The 16,761-nt window shown below is 26.3% G+C and overlaps 1 protein-coding gene across 10 annotated transcripts in view; it reads left to right on the top strand.

Moving 5' to 3' along the window:
* LOC100213859 (stimulated by retinoic acid gene 6 protein-like) overlaps positions 1-16,761 on the top strand; it is a 130,945-nt gene that overhangs the window by 16,824 nt on the left and 97,360 nt on the right. The window contains exon 1 of one of the 10 annotated variants that reach the window (XM_065815482.1): positions 1,810-2,084. The exons of 8 other annotated variants lie outside the window; for them this stretch is intronic. In XM_065815482.1, the coding sequence (XP_065671554.1) occupies positions 2,080-2,084 (5 nt within the window). In that variant the 5' untranslated portion in view covers positions 1,810-2,079. Of the gene's footprint in view, positions 1-1,809; positions 2,085-16,761 lie in introns of those variants that run through there. One more of the 10 variants, XM_065815480.1, reaches the window with a different exon arrangement.

Genomic DNA, 16,761 nt, shown 5'->3' with positions numbered 1-16,761 from the left:
GACAGTATACTTTGGATACTGCAAAGCTTTATGTTGAACTATACCCCTGGTGTCCAATGACTCCAACTCTGCATAAAGTTTTAGTACATGGTCCTGATATAGTAGAGAATGCGCTTTTGCCAATTGGACAACTTTGGACAATTGTCGGAAGAGACTGCCGAAGCCAGAAACAAACATTTCCGGTAGTACAGACTTAGCTATGCTAGAAAATTTTCTAGAAAAGATTGTAACCAAGATATCATCAATAGGTTATTGTTAACATCCGACCCTCTGTTGTCCAGCATTGGGAAAAAGAAACACAAACTTACAAAGCCTTTTTCAAAAAAAGCTGTGGAATTGCTTCTTCTTGGAAAAGTCCAAGATTCCGACACTGAAAACAACGAAAATGAAGAATATTCTGACAATGACGAAGTGGAATCTAATTAAATATCAAAATATAGTATGTTATTTACCATAATAAAGTTTGAAAAATAATATATCTTTTATTTAATCCTATTGAATAGAATAAAATGTAATCCCTAAAGTACCCATCTTTCCCCTATATTGAACGCCACTGGCTTGGATTTGTACAAAAAACATTTAATTTACAATTTCTTGTCATATGGTAAAGTTTTCAGCTGTTAAAAAGAGAGAAATAATTTTGGCCAGCTAAAATCGTCAAATACTCCTACGTGAGTCGTCTGGGAGTATGCATGTAACAACAAAAAAAAAAATTACAAAAATGAGTTTCATTGTGCAAAAAACAAAAAAAATTCACTCAAATGATTTTGATTAAAACATTAAAAAAAAAACTATTTAAAAGATACGCAGCATAGTTTTAACCAGTTATTATTCAACAAAATGTTTACTTAAACTTAGTAATTAAATAGAATCACTTTATTTTAAACGCGTATGTTAATTTCAGCTTTTTTTCTTGCTTCGAATCATTACACGATATTTGATTAAAAAGACAACTTTGTTGTCTAAAATTTTTTAATAATTTAAAAAAATAAAACAAACAAACAAACGGTTTTCTATATTACTAAAGTTAAAGCTTCATTAAATTATATATATTATATATTATGTTATACGTATCATATATTATAATTTCAGGGCGGTCTCGAAGAAATTTCAAAGGAAGAGGGGGGGGGGGGGTGAAGTATGTTTGCCGACCGAGGCCAAAAAAAACCCCGGAACGCCTTTGCCTAATTCTATTCATGCTTTTAATACTCCAGTCATTTAATATGAAGTTTAAGAAAAATTTATAAATTGCCATTTCGTTGTTGCCATTTTTAATGTTTATACTCTCGCCTGCTGAATAAATGGGGGAAGGGGGGGGGAAGCTTATTTAACTTGTACTGTTTTAGATTTTTTTTATTTCAAAAAAAAATTAGGTTGTTCTTCTGAGTTTAATAGTTTTCTTCTAGTGTTTTCGTGTTATTAGCTTTTTAAAATTCCGACCCTTCCGTATATTAACCCCCCCTCCAACCCCGATGATTAGATTTTAGAAATATTTCCGACCCTCCCGTTTATTAGGACCCCTTCTTCCCTTCCTCCTCAATTATTCGGCAAGCAAGAGTCCTTAATTATCATACTATTGGCGAACTCTCAAAACACTACATTTTTAATTATTATAAAAAATCTATTTTGCGTCAACGTATAAAGATTAAAGGATTGTCTCGAAGCAAAAAGGTTACAAACATAGTTTCGAAGCATTTTAATGCGGTTGAACTTTCATCTGTTTTATACTTCCCTGATTAAAGAAATGTCGAACTTAACTCCGCATAAATTCCGTATAAAAAATAAAAAGCAAGATTTTTAAACATGTGTACCGATAGCCGGTATTTTGAAACATAAATGAACAAATTTATTTATCAACTGTTACTTCTAAAGTGCTTTTAAAATAAAAAAGGTTAATAAATCAATTATATAGTATAAAGATGTTACGAAAACTAGTTGGCAACTATATTGATGTTTTAACTTTTACTTACATAACTTAAACGTATCCTGTGGGAAAACTTTGAGTTATTGTTATAAAAAATATATATTCAATATATACGTTCAAAGAAGGCAAAACTCGTGACAATGCTGGCTTAAAGAATGAGGTATACATTTTTTATTTTTAGGTAGGTTTAATATAAAATTCTCAATTAGTTCAAAAATAGTTAAAGGAAACTATAAGAAATTTCATCAATATAAAAATTATTTTATGAAGAAGTAATTCTCTTTTTTGACAGATATGTATCCAATAGTTTACTTTAATTATTTTATTTTAATTTACATTGATAAGATAAAGTTTGTATTGCATATATGTATAGGTAATGTTGCAGAATAGAGGCATAAAATCATTTTATTATTTTGCTTTAAAAAAATCTGAGATAAAGTTTAATTCAAGTAAAAAGTAACTTTTTAGAATTTTAACTTTCCATTAAACTATTCCATTAAACTATTATGATTTAGTATAGTGTTTTTCATTACTTTTAAGAAAGATGAACTATATATTTAAAAGTTTTTAAAGCAAATGTAGAAGTTTGTCAAAGCCTTTGATTTTTAAATTTTTAAAAAGTTGATTTCTAAATAAACTCATGAAAATAAGATGTAAAAAGATCTTTTAATGTACCTAACTGTTGTCGCAATTTACCTTTGACAAAGGTAAATTGCGACAACAGTTAGGTACATTAAAAGATCTTTTTACATCTTATTTTCATGAGTTTATTTAGAAATCAACTTTTTAAAAATTTCATTTATTTTCAGCATTTATTTCTTGCCTTAGCCGTCAATATTATGTTCAAACTGTAACATAATCATAAAAAAATATATCATATTTGATTAAATAAAGTTTATTAATGGTATTATTTATAAACAGTAAAATAAGTAATGATAATAACACATTATATCAAATCAAATTAAATTAAATATATTCTCAATAAAGTTGTTATACCAAGGATATTTACAAATAGTAACTTGTACTAATATAAAGTAAACACCTGTAAGACTCAATAAAAATAAAATGTAGATAATAATTATAATACAAGAAGGAATAATAAAAGTAATAGTAGCGGTAGAAATTTTTATAAAAATGTTATAATAAAAAAATAATAAAAAAAAAATAAATTAACTGCTTTAAATTTTTATTCATTTAGCTGACGTTTTTATTTCTCCACTGACAAGAGCGCAAAAAGCTAAACGATAAATTTATTTTACGTTGCTATTCTGCAATATTACCTATTTATAATTTTTAATACAAAAAAAGCTAATTGGATATTGTCATAATTCAATCTTTCCTTTATGCAATTCATTTCTAATCTATAGCTGACCATAAGAGTAAAGCCAAAGTTGAATACTTTTCTATAGTTTTTTTTAAAGCTGTGAAGAATGCATGTTATCAGTCAAGATCTCATGTTCTAAATCATGTATAATTAATTTAGTAAACAATCAATGTTTAAAGATTTTTTCTCAAAAATATTTTTAGTTTGTGGGGCTACACATTAACACTCATTAAAATTTTAAAAGTTTAATTTAAAGCATATTGGAAAGATCTGGAATATAATATATTGAATGATCATACTCAGGATGGATAATAATTACATATATCTCTTCAATTTTACTACCAAATAAACAGCCAAAAGTCTTTATGGGGCTAAAATTTGAATCCATCACATGTTACACTCTAAACATTCAGGTTACGAGACACAAATTTATGGCATTTATAATAAGACAACTTATATCTGTTGCTGACGTTTTTTCACATAGTATAAACCTTTAGGACATTCCCAATGGCCTTTTAATCTAATAACCATAAAAACTAGTGCTATATTATCTGGATCAAATGCTAAATTAGAATTTCTAAAATTTGAAATTTTTTTATATGATCTAGTAATATTATCATATAGTAGAGCAGCCTGTGTATGCATTGAATCAAACAATAAAGCATAATCTTTGTATGATGAATCCTCTAAGTTCTTGATTTGTAAAAACTTTAAATTATTTCCAAAAAAATGGAGTTAAACAATTGACAGATCAAGTCGGATTGGAAATAGAGCTTACTGTAAGTAATGAGGTAATGATTTAACAAATTCATAAGCTTTTCCTTTCTGGTTTTTAACTCAAGATTTCATAAGTTCCAAATTTTTTCTGGAGAACTTTGTTTTTTGTTTATTTAATTGCATTAGTAAATGTAACTCTTCATTTAAAATAGAACATATTGTGTTTTTAGGGTATATCATCACTGGATAGTTGATTCAGTTTGTTAATAATTTTACTTTTAAACAATACAATAAGTTTAAGTATCAAAGATACAACTTTTTTTCAATACCTGCTTTCAATTCTCTTGATACTCAAAATCATCTAATTTAAAATATCACTGTAGGTTTAACTATATTTGCTACGTGTAAAATGTACACGTTGCCAATACCCTTTTATAACAAAGATTTTGATCATTTAAAGAAAATCTGTGAAAAGAAATAAAACTGCCTTTATAAAATTTACTTTTACAGTTGTAGGCTGAGCAAGAAAATAACTATATTTAATATTGTTATTCTAAATATATAAAAAAGTCATGTTGTAAAAAAATTTTCTTCTAGTTATTCATTTTTAAATTTGCTTTATTTTTAAATTAAAGCTAACAATGTATACTCTTTTTAATAAACATTTCTTCATAGTAAACAAAAGAAACAAAAAATTAAACTTAAGTGTTTATGAAAATATAACTTTAAAACTTTGACTTTTTCTTTCTCTTAAGTTTAGCTTGACTGTCAAAACATGCGAACAGCTTTGGTCAAGTTATCTAAAAAAAATCATTTTATGCGTGTACAAACAAGGCATGTGGCCGCATGGGCATCCTGTATCGGCCTGAATAACATACATGCATATGTACATACATTCATACATCCATCAACAACAGATTGATGTAATCAATCTGTTGTTGATAGATGTATGTTGTATGGCAGATGCATGTATCGTGCTTGGATGCAAAAAAATCCCATTTACAGGCTTAGACAGGAATGGCAGGCAATCAAGCGCTATTGCTGACCATGCAAATGGTTTTATTTGTTGACAACTTTAACATGACTATTTAAGATGTTTTGATTATTTAAACATTTTAGAAATGCACTGAAAAAGAAATGCTAAGCTTAACTTAAACTAGGAAAAATATTAAAAAAAAAAAGAAAAAAGAAAACAATTCTTCACTAAAAAGAAAATATATAAGCTTTAAAATAAAACTCAAAAAACTCAAACTCGAAGTGAAAATTACTTTGTTACGCTTTTAATTGCATTTAAAATAAATTATTTTAAAACGCCTTTTGAAACGTTTTATTAAAGTTATGCAAAGCGCTTTCACAAATTACATTTAATGATTGTTTAACAAATAAACAAATTTTATTTCAATTATTAAAAAGTGAAATTAAATTATTGAAAAGAAAAAATTATATTTTTAAATTGTATAAACAATTTTTTCAAAAAGTTGCAAAAAAAAAAAATTGTTTAAAAAATAATGTAGTCTTTTTTAAAATAATAATTTTTAATCGTTTTATGCTCTGATTAGTAAGTCAAATTAAAAGAAAAAAACTTTCAACTCTTTATAAAAATAGAAACAAAAAATAAAACAATTTAATCATTCCATTGGAATGAGAAGATTTAATTTAACTTATTCATAATTTGAAGTAATTTAAAAAAAATAATCATTTAAAAGAATTTTAGAAAGACATGGAAAAATAGTTTCAAATATTTAAGTTTATTATAATAAATACATGCCTACTAAAAAAAATTTAAATGAATGATCTCATTTACACAAAATGCGTTAATTTTAAACATTCATTATAATTTTTTAATTTATTTAAAGCTTTTAATATAAAATAAAATGCAATTGCTACTGACATAAATGATTTACAGCTAAGGTGAAGATTGAAATTGTATTTTGGCTGTAAAGAATGCTTTTTGGTTCAGTTTGAGTAATCAAGGAGGGGTAGCTAGATGGAGAAGAAAGCCAAAAATTATTTAAAATTGTTGTACACTCCAATTATATATATATATATATATATATATATATATATATATATATATATATATATATATATATATATATATATATATATATATATATATATATATATATATATATATATATGTATATATATATATATATATATATATATATATTATATATATATATGTATATATATATATATATATGTATATATATATATATGTATGTATATATATATATATATATATATATATATATATATATATAATAATATATATATATATTATTATATATATATTATATATTATGAATCAGAATCTCTCTCCTTGAAATTAAAATGACCAGTTAATATATATATTTTTTTTATTAATGCAAATTTAAAGTAACTCTCAATACTTTAAACATAGAATTATAAAAGCATCCAATACTGAATGATTTCAAAAAATTATGATCTTAGTAATTTTCAAACATATTTCAAAATCTAACTGACAAAAAATTGTTTTTATTTATTTTAATCATTCTGATGTTTCTGGCTGGCAAAACAAAACTGGCTGGCAAAAATTTTGCTTCACTTAGGCAGCGTGAGTTAGATATCTTGTATGTATATATATGTATGTATGTATATATATATATATATATATGTATATATATATATATATATATATATATATATATATATATATATATATATATTATAAATATATAATATATATTATTATAAATGTATATATATAATATATATATATTTATATATATATATTTTATATATATATATATTATATATATAATATATATTATATATATATATATATAATATATATTATATATATATATATTATATATTATATATATATATAATATATATTATATATATATATATAATATATATATATATTTTTATATATATATATATTTATATATATATATATTTATATATATATATATATATATATTTATATATATATATATATTTATATATATATACATATCATATCATTGGACTGTACCATGGTTTTAAACAATTTTCGGCTTTGCTCTCCCCCAGCCAGTCCATTACAACTGTTACAAAAATGCCACAAAATGATAATTAAATGAGATTTTTTTGCACCTAAGCATGGCAAATCTGTTGTTGACTGAATCAGAGAATTTGTTAAAAGACTTTGAAGGTCTAGAAAACTGTTTAAAAATATCGAAGTAATGACAGCAGCACAATTTTTACAAACAGCAAAAAAATGGATGTCATGGTTTTTTGGATGATGAACTGTCAAAAACAATTAAATCACCAAAATTGTTACTAAAAAAATAATCAAAACATTTTTTTGAAGTTCATAATTTAACCAAAAAAAAAAGTTGAGAAAATTGTAATTGTATTTGTTAAAAAATTGTACTTTATTTGATTTAAGACATTTCTTTTATATCTTTTAATTTTGTTGCTTTTTAAATCTTAATTATTAAGTATAGTTATAGGTATTAGTTATTTTATAAAGGTAAACAGCGTGGAAATAAAATAAAAAGATAGGAATGTTGTTTGGTGTAGTTATTTCTGGTCAATGTGACAGCTTTTAATAGCTTTTAGTGCCAAAGTAATTAAGTAGACTATCTCTTTGTCTTTAAAAATAACAAAATCAAGTACACCTAATATAAAATCCATTAAATTTAATTAAGGAAACTAATTAAATTTTATCGTTTTTTTTAAATACCACTGCAACATTCATTAGAATTTTAAAATTTTTTAAATAAAAATAAAAATGTTTAGAATGTTTTTTAATTTTATTACATTGACTGACAAATAGCTAGAACATCCAAGGAGTGCTGCTACATAAACTGGGAAATAGGTAGAGCATGCGATAAGTGTTGCTAAATTGACTGACAAATAGGTAGAACATGCAGGAAGTGATGCTACATTGACTTAGAGTTTTGCTTTTTCCTTTTAAATTGTTTAATGGATAGTTTATCATTTTAATAACTCTTTTATAGTCATTGACACAGAATAATCTTTTTATAAACTTTTTATTATTTTAAATTCAGAATCATGAGCCCACAAATCAGGTTGCCTTTCTAACCACTTTGATAAGTAAGGAACTTTTTTAAATATTAGCTATAAATTTTAATTTAATAAAATTTAACTTTTTCTTTAACTTTATTATTAAGACTTTTGTCAAATAAATAAAAAATAAATAAAAGCTTGAGGAGCATCAACATCAAAATCTTTTATCTTCTTTAATCAACCACAAATCATTATAAGCAGCAGAAACAATTTGACTTGATTGAAGAAAGTTTTTTGCATGAACTAAAGCTACATAAATCACTGCCTTTGAAAAGACTTTTTCTTCCTCAAGTGTTAAAAACTTTATGATTGATTGAGTAAGCTTCATTGATAAAATGTATAAAGTATCTACCATAAATTTGGCTTCATGTTCAGCAGCTGGTTTGTGTATAAAAAATAGAGGAACTTCCTCCCTTCCTGCCAGAAATACAATCAAATATTGACACAGGTGTTTTTAATCATTTTTGAGCGACATTAAGTTCCAAAGCTTTTTTGCAAAAAGATAAATTTTTGAGCCGTATCTTCTTATGGAGTTCCACTAACTTCCCATCATAGAAACTTTGATAACTGATCCTGATATATTTTTTGATGTTTTCATATTGTATTGGTCTAGTAGCTTTAAATCTTGTATATATATATTTTCATAGACCTTTGCTTTCTGTTTTAGTGATTGCATGTATCATAAGTTGTTCTTAAGAATGTGTCCTACAAAAAAGTCTTTCAAGTCTTAACTGAAGTCAATCTAAAAGTTCCTCTAAAATAATGATGCAATCCTAATTATAATCAGTGTTACATGCTGTTGTGTTAGCTCAAATTTCAATTATAAAACTTTCAATTCCAAACTTTTTTTTTATAACATTAAAACATGACATTTTGACATTTAACTATACCTAGCAGCTTATTGTATTGCTTTTTATTTGTCAAAAACAATATCCAGACTTTCTTTTGCTACAGAAATATAGCCTTCTTTTATAGCTGAAACTTTTTTGTATCAAAGTGAAAAGTTAAATCATTATTATTTTTTTTCTCCCTAACTATTTCTGATTTACTTGAATATTAAACTTTCCTTTTTTTTCTGTTTTTGTCTTTGAAAATTTTACTTCATTAAAATTGATATATATATATTTTTAATTTTTTTAATGTTAATTCATCTCCCCAAGGGCAAGTAGGCCACTGCAGTAAAGGAGGCTACTTTAGTTGTGGTTACAACCCTCTTTCAACTCTATATCACCAAAGCACAAACCTTGACAAACAAAACTGCAGAGAAACAAAATTCTCAGCACAGCAGTTTTGTTCTCTGAGTGTATTGATAGAGGCAAGCGCTCTACCACTACACCACTACTGCATGATATTTCCAAATTTTATAAAAAATACTAATAATCCTGTCTGTATACTAACAGATATTACAAAGTTTATCAGTATACTGTTACTGTCATTTTATTTCATTTTTTGTTAGTTGATTATTTTTCTTTACCTTTATAGTTATTAGATTGAAATTGTTAAAATTTTCTAATGAAAGTAACTCTTGATTTTCATTATTATAATAGCATTTGACGAAAAATGTTTTAACTTTTTTGTAGCAGAATCCTCTTTTTGTACAAACTCCTTGACTCTCCTTTTGTGAAACTCTGTTGGAAGAAACTTAAAAGAAAAAAGATATTTGTTGTCTATTTTAGCAATTATCATTATTCTTGTAGTTTTTGGTATTTATCAAGAAACTTTAACTACTAGTCTTTATAGACTGCGACCATTTTCTATAGACACATGTAGAATTCAGCAGATTTACAGTGTTACATTGGTAATAAAATTGTTCTAACGATACTTTTGAAAAAGTATATGTAAGAATACAATGATCCATTATGCATCTGATTATTAATTGTCTTAATTGTATTAAAATAATTAAATTTTTAATATTCACGTAGCAATTTTCTATAGACGCGCTAAAGTTTTAACGAGCAATTTTCTATAGACACTCTAAAGTTTTTACGGGTTTTGTCGCAAATTTCTTATATTCTGTATTTATATTTTTTATTTTGTGAGTTGAAATTAAGTTGAACTTAACCAAATGTCGAAAGGAAAGGTCTTTACCAATATTGAAAAAGGTCAAATATTGGCTTATCATCGAGAAGAAGTTCCAAATCGAGAAATTGCTAGAAGATTGAAGAGATCAGATCATGTTATCCGTAATGTCTTGAAAAATCCAACAGATTATGCAACAATCAAGAGGAAACCAAAGAAATCTAAGGATTCAGGCTGTGAAAAATGCAGAATTATTTGACTCGCATCAAATTCATCAAAAAGTTTGAAAACAATTAAGTCAGATTTGGGTTTAAATGTTTGCAAGGAGACGATTAGGGAAGTTTTTAAAGACAGCCCACACTTTGTATGATCAAAAATGAATAAAGCATCAAATTTGAAGCCCCTTCACAAACAGAAACGGATGGAATTCGCCTGCGAAAACATGGCACACGATTGGGAACAAGTAAGAAATTTTAGATTATATTCTCATGAATACGTAAGATGTCTAAATAGCTGAATATATTTTTTCTTTTCAATACCAGGTGATTTTTTTGGACAAGAAAAAGTTTAATCTTGATGGGCATGATGATTTTAATGGCTACTGGCGTGATTTGAGGAGAGAACAAATATTTTTCAACAAGGAATTTCCGTTGTGGATCTTTGATGGTTTGGCTTGGGTTTTGTGCAACAGGAAAGTTAAATTTAGCATTTACATCTTGCAAAATGAAAAGTTCTAAATACATTGATGTGCTAAAATTATGTTTATTTCCATTTAAAAACAAATATTGACGCAAAAAGTTTGTTTTTCAACAAGACTGCGCCAGCATTCACATTAGTAACAAGACTAAAGCTCTGTTTGAAGTTAAAAAAATTGAGCAAATGTGGTTGCCTGCTCACAGTCCAAATTTGAGTCCTGTTGAAAACGCCTGGGGAAGTAAGACATATCTATAATGACCAGAAGCAGTAAAACTCTGTGGCAGAGCTAAAAGTAGCTGTATCAGATTGCTGGGAGGATATGGAGCCAAAAGTGCTGGAAAACTTGGTGGGAAGTATGCTAAAACAAATTTATCAAGTAATTGATTGCAGAGGAGGTCCAATTGAGTACTAAAAGTGTGTAATATATTTTTTGATAGTTTTGTTAAAAAATGTGAACTGCGTCTATAGAAAATAGTCAGCTATCTTTTGAATTTAATTCATTTATGATTGACCTTTTTTCAAATTTGATATTATTTTTTGATACTTTATTTATAATTTATTGAAATACACTATAAAAATAAAGTTAAGTACATTTTTAAGACATAATCCACATGCGCCTATAGAAAATGGTCGCAATGTATATCAGATTCTATCTTTTTAATTTTTTCATAAAGTTTTGGGTGATCTATGTCAAACAGTTCCTTTTCTAATGCCAAAAATCTTATTTCATGCCACTTTTATGTTTCTTTTTTTTCTTTTTGAACAATATGATACAAGTTTTTTGTGATGATTTGGAAATACTTTCCCTAAAATAGTTTAATAAATTTTCATTTGTCATTTTATTTAAATTTTTATGTCAATAGTTATGTAATTAATTATGCAAATTATTTAAATCAATCGTATCCTAATCCTTATGCAACTAATGTGTGGAATATTCCCCATAAGCCACTCTATAGAAGGCTAATTTTATATTTTTAATAATTTTGGTATGTTGTTTATTATTTTTACTGAACTTTAATAATTTGCAGCAGTAATAAAAATGTCACCTTTTGTAGGCAACATTCTGCAACCAATTTTATGAGTTTGTTCTAATAGAAATGTTTCAGTATTTGAACCTGTTGATGTTTCCATTTTAAACTAAAAAAGTTATAAATGCAGCACATTGTCATAAAGTTTGTTATTAGGTGCAGTGCATACATTTCCAAATTGATCCAACAAAATCAACTTTTACAAAATATTTACCTGAAATTTAAAATATTCAAATCCCTAGAGAGATCAGTTAAATTAAAATATTTTACAATTTTTCTTTGTTTTTTTTAATGAAATAGAAAGGAAAAATAAGATATCAAAGTTAAAGTTCCGACCCCTAAAAACAAATCCGCCTGATATATATTTGGCTATTTCCACGATGGAAGAGATAAATTTCGTGTTTAAAAATTTCTTTTTTAAATAACTTTTTTTCTTTAGTTGTAGTTTAAACACCTTAAAATTATTGTTAAAATAAATTTTGAGTAGAAAATATTTGAACCGAGATAAATTTGATGAATGTTACCAGCTGTTTTTTCTTTTTATTATTCCAAAAAGTGAGTAAAATTTGAGGGCAAGTTGTTGCAAAATTTTAAACCAAATATATCAATATTTTTGTTTAGAAAGAATCTTTGAGATTATATATATATTTTGAGTAAAAAAACTTTTACTCTTTAAAAATAATTCAAGTGTTTTTTTGTCACATACACATCTGCAAAAATTAGGTTGCGTCACTGAACTAAAAGCTAAAAAAGTTTAATTATCATAATGAAGTTAGGCTTTAAGGCAAGGTTTTTTTAGTAATTATATATTTTAATGTAAACTTTCCATCATTATTCAAAAAAAATTTGGTTGAAAAGCATTATATTAACTTTTAGTTAGATTTTAAAAGCTGTTGCGTCACTGAACCCATCAATGGGATAATTAGCGACTTATAAACTAGCATGGTAAGGAAGTCAAAATTACATCTAAATATTTAGATTTTGTTATGAGTTTTGGTTGAATAAATTTTGCATTTTAGTGTTGTGAAGGGTAGTAAATATTTTTAAATTATTGGATTTATGTTGGCATTTTCTTATAAAGTTGGAAGTTTTTAAGAAATGGAATCAAAATTAGAAGTAAAAAAAAATGAAAACCAAGCTAATTATGTTTCTTGGAATGCTGATAAAATGAAAGAAATGTCCAGAGTAAGATCGAGATATCGTGAAAAATAAAAAAACAGCTTATACTGCTAAAGCAAAAATCTCAAAGACCAAGCTCTTTTTTTAAAAACGTTCAACAAAGAGGAAAAGCATTGAAAAAAGTTTTAAAAGCACTACCAACTTCAAAGAAGAAACAATCTGAAATTCTTTCTATTCTTTCAAATAGCTCTGCTTGAAAAGATAATTCGGGTCTACCTCCAGCATGTTTAAAGCTGTATGGTGCGATGTTTTAGCAGTTGTAAACTTTTATAATGAAGATGAAGTTTCCCAAATATCACCAAACAAAAAAGATGCCCCTCGAATTCAATTTCCTGAAGGAAAAGCAAATAATATTCATATACGTCATTTATATTATACCCTAAAAGAAGCTTTCGAGTTATTCAAGGTAAAGGATCACTACATAAAAATTGGACTCAGCAAATTTTGTGTCCTTCGTCCACGCAATGTGAAATCAGTTACAAAATTTCCGCATAATGTTTGTGTTTGTAGTTTGCATGAAAATATGCAATTTGCCTTAGATGCATTAACAAAATCATTTCAAGTGTCTTCAATCAAAGTTGGATCTGAAATAATAAATAACTTTGTTTGTGAATCGTACACATATGATTGGCGCCTATGGCAAATGTGTTGCATGCAAAGTTATGAAACAGTTTGATAAACACTTGCAAACTGTAAAGGTTAGGTGCTTCCATCAAAATGACCCGCAAGCAGCTCATTTTGGTTGAAATCAAGTTTCTATAATGACCCTTGCAGTCTGGGACATTGAGTTAAAAAACATTTGCCTTAGTTTCTGATTTGACTGATCATACAAAGTCTTCAGTTATACCGTACATTGACAAAATCCTTCACTCTACTTCTCAGTTCAAAAACAAAAGCATTATGGTTGCAATGGCTGTGTTTGAAAAACATTTTAGGAAAAAATTCTTCTTGCATTTCTTTGCAGCTATGCACAGGAAAGGAATAGTTTGTGAAATTAGAGCTACTGTTAAGCGAATCGCAGCCCCGAGAGTTAAATCTAGTCAATGCGAGATCAGATGAGCAGCAGATTTTGCGTTAGTATTACAAGATTTGCAAATATCTGTAATTCATATGTCAGAAAGTAATACAACCCTTAAATTCTAAAATATGTTAATTTGAGTTCGCGCCACTTTCTTTTACTCTTTGTGGTGTACAGTGTACTGGGTATGTACTTGGACAAATTTTAAGTTTCAGTTCTAAAAAAATAAAAAAGTAATTGTTCAGCAAAACTTTTGACATTTTCGACCGATTTTAAAGTGATGGCAAAAAGAAAAGACCTGAGCCCTAAAAAAAAAGGACAAATCTGTGTTTTCTTGGAGAATAGTAGCCTTAAACAAAAGGAGATAGCTATGAAGTTTCAGATTTCATACAAACAGTTAGTGCAGTGAAAAGGAAGCTAGATTAGCGTAGAAACGTTGTAGCTTGAAGAGTTGGAAAATAAGGTCTTAAAAGAATCACTACCCCAGACTTGAGAGAAAGATCAAAGTAATGGCCCTCAAAGATAGAAGTTTTTGCAAGAAGATATCTATAGACTTAACAGGTTAGGGCATTAATGTAAGCCGTAATTAGTGAAAAATTGCTTCTTGGAGAAGGAGCTGATGGCATATTGACCAAGGAAAAAGTCAAGACTCATGAATAAAATAAAGCATGCCAGGCATGGATGGGCCATTGAGCATAAAAGTTCGGCACAAGAAGATTGGTCCAAAAAAATATACATATATTACTGTTATTCTTTTTTCAACATCTTTTTATCTTTTTTCAACTTCTAACAAGGCTTCAAGTTGACCACTATTAGAGTTGGAAGTTACTGGAAGAGAAATGTTGAAGTTTATAGAGCAAGATAGCGATTAACAGATGAATTAAAAGATTGCAAATTATATAAATTAGGAAAACAAGAAGAAGGAAGCGAATTCCAAAGGACTTAGGTTAGAGGAAAAAAAATAGGCGAATAACAATTTTTGAAGCAATTAAGAACAGCACAGTAAAATAATAAGACTTGATTGAATGAAGAGTAACATGAGAATGAATTATAGTAAATGGCACAAGAATGCAAGCTCTTTAGAGCTTTGTGCATTATAGTATTTATAAAAAAGAGAAAGAGGAGCAACATTATGAGGGTGTGATAATGATTGTAGGTTGGTTGCAAGAGCAGGTTCAACTATGATTAAAATGTGTTTTTGCACCTTGTCTAAAAGAGAAACGGCATCATTGGAAGATCTGCCTCAGATATGGCTACAGTATTCCATACAAGGACCGATTTGAAATTTATTGAGATAAAGAATAGAATCATGAGTAAGAAAGTGGCGAGCATGATAAAGAGATGCAACCTGAGCAGATGCTAATTTTGCAATCAATTTGGTATATAGTTTCCAAAAAAGATCGGAAGTAAAAGTTAATCCTACAAGATGAAGGGCAGATGACTCATCAAGGACATTACTGTTCATAAATATAGAAAAATCTAGATTGCTGCAATAAAAATTTGCTGAAAAAAAAATTAAATTTTTTTTTAAATTAAGTTAGTAAAAACACTTATAATAGCAGTTTTATTAGCAAGGTTTTTCCTGATGAATCTGCAGAATGTGAAACAGATTAAAAAGAACTAAAATACTAAAAGAAGGCAAAACTTAGATAAGTGTTTTAACGAATTTATTATTCCTCTATTTGTAAAATAAACTTAACTTATATATATATATATATATATATATATATATATATATATATATATATATATATATATATATATATATATATATATATATATATATATATATATATATGTATATATATATATATATATATATATATATATATACATATATATAAATATATATATATATATATGTGTGTATATATATATATATATATATATATATATATATATATATATATATATATATATATATATATATATATATATATATATATATATATATATATATATATATATATATATATATATATATATATATATATATATATATATATATATATGTATATATACAGCCCTCAGAATAAGGATTGGCATTCAACAATGCCAATCTAACTGCTGACCTAGTAGAGTTTGAGGTAGACAAAAAGTTGCTGACCATGTTTCTATGTTTTATGGTAAAAGCCAAAGCTATTAAATTATTTTTGCAGGCCTGATGCCGACTTCTAAAAGATTGGCAAAAAAAAAGGTCGGCAAATTACCAATTTATGGCAAATTTGTCGAAATCATTTTTCCTAATTCCGAGGCTGTGTATGTATATATATAAATATATATATATATATATATATATATATATATATATATATATATATATATATATATATATATATATATATATACATATATATATATATATATATATATATATATATATAATATATATATATATATATATATATATATATATATATACACATGTATATGTATATATATATATATATATAGAACTCTTATATGTTGTCAGAAAGTTTTTTCCATATTTTGTTGACAAAAAGTAAAAATTAAAATGCAAGACCGGAATTTTTTTTTTTATTAATTGATAGACTGCCTGCCCCAACCAAACCCTCAGTCGATGTAGCAGCACTCCCTTGCGGCTCAGGCTATTTGTCAGTCGATGTAGCAGGACTCCCTTGCGAGTCAAGCTATAAGATAGTCAATGTAGCATCACTCCGCGCATGATTTACAGTAAAAAAAAAAAAAAAAAAAAATTTTATTAAAAAAATTAAAAATAAAAACATTTTATTAAAAAAAATAAAAATATAAACATTGTTTATATTGTTAAAAACAACAGAATGTTTTT

This window comes from Hydra vulgaris, chromosome 13 (assembly GCF_038396675.1).
Source record: "Hydra vulgaris chromosome 13, alternate assembly HydraT2T_AEP".
NCBI classification, from domain to species: Eukaryota; Metazoa; Cnidaria; class Hydrozoa; order Anthoathecata; family Hydridae; genus Hydra; species Hydra vulgaris.
Note: the sequence above shows the minus strand (reverse complement) of the source record. Positions and strands in the feature narration are given on the sequence as shown.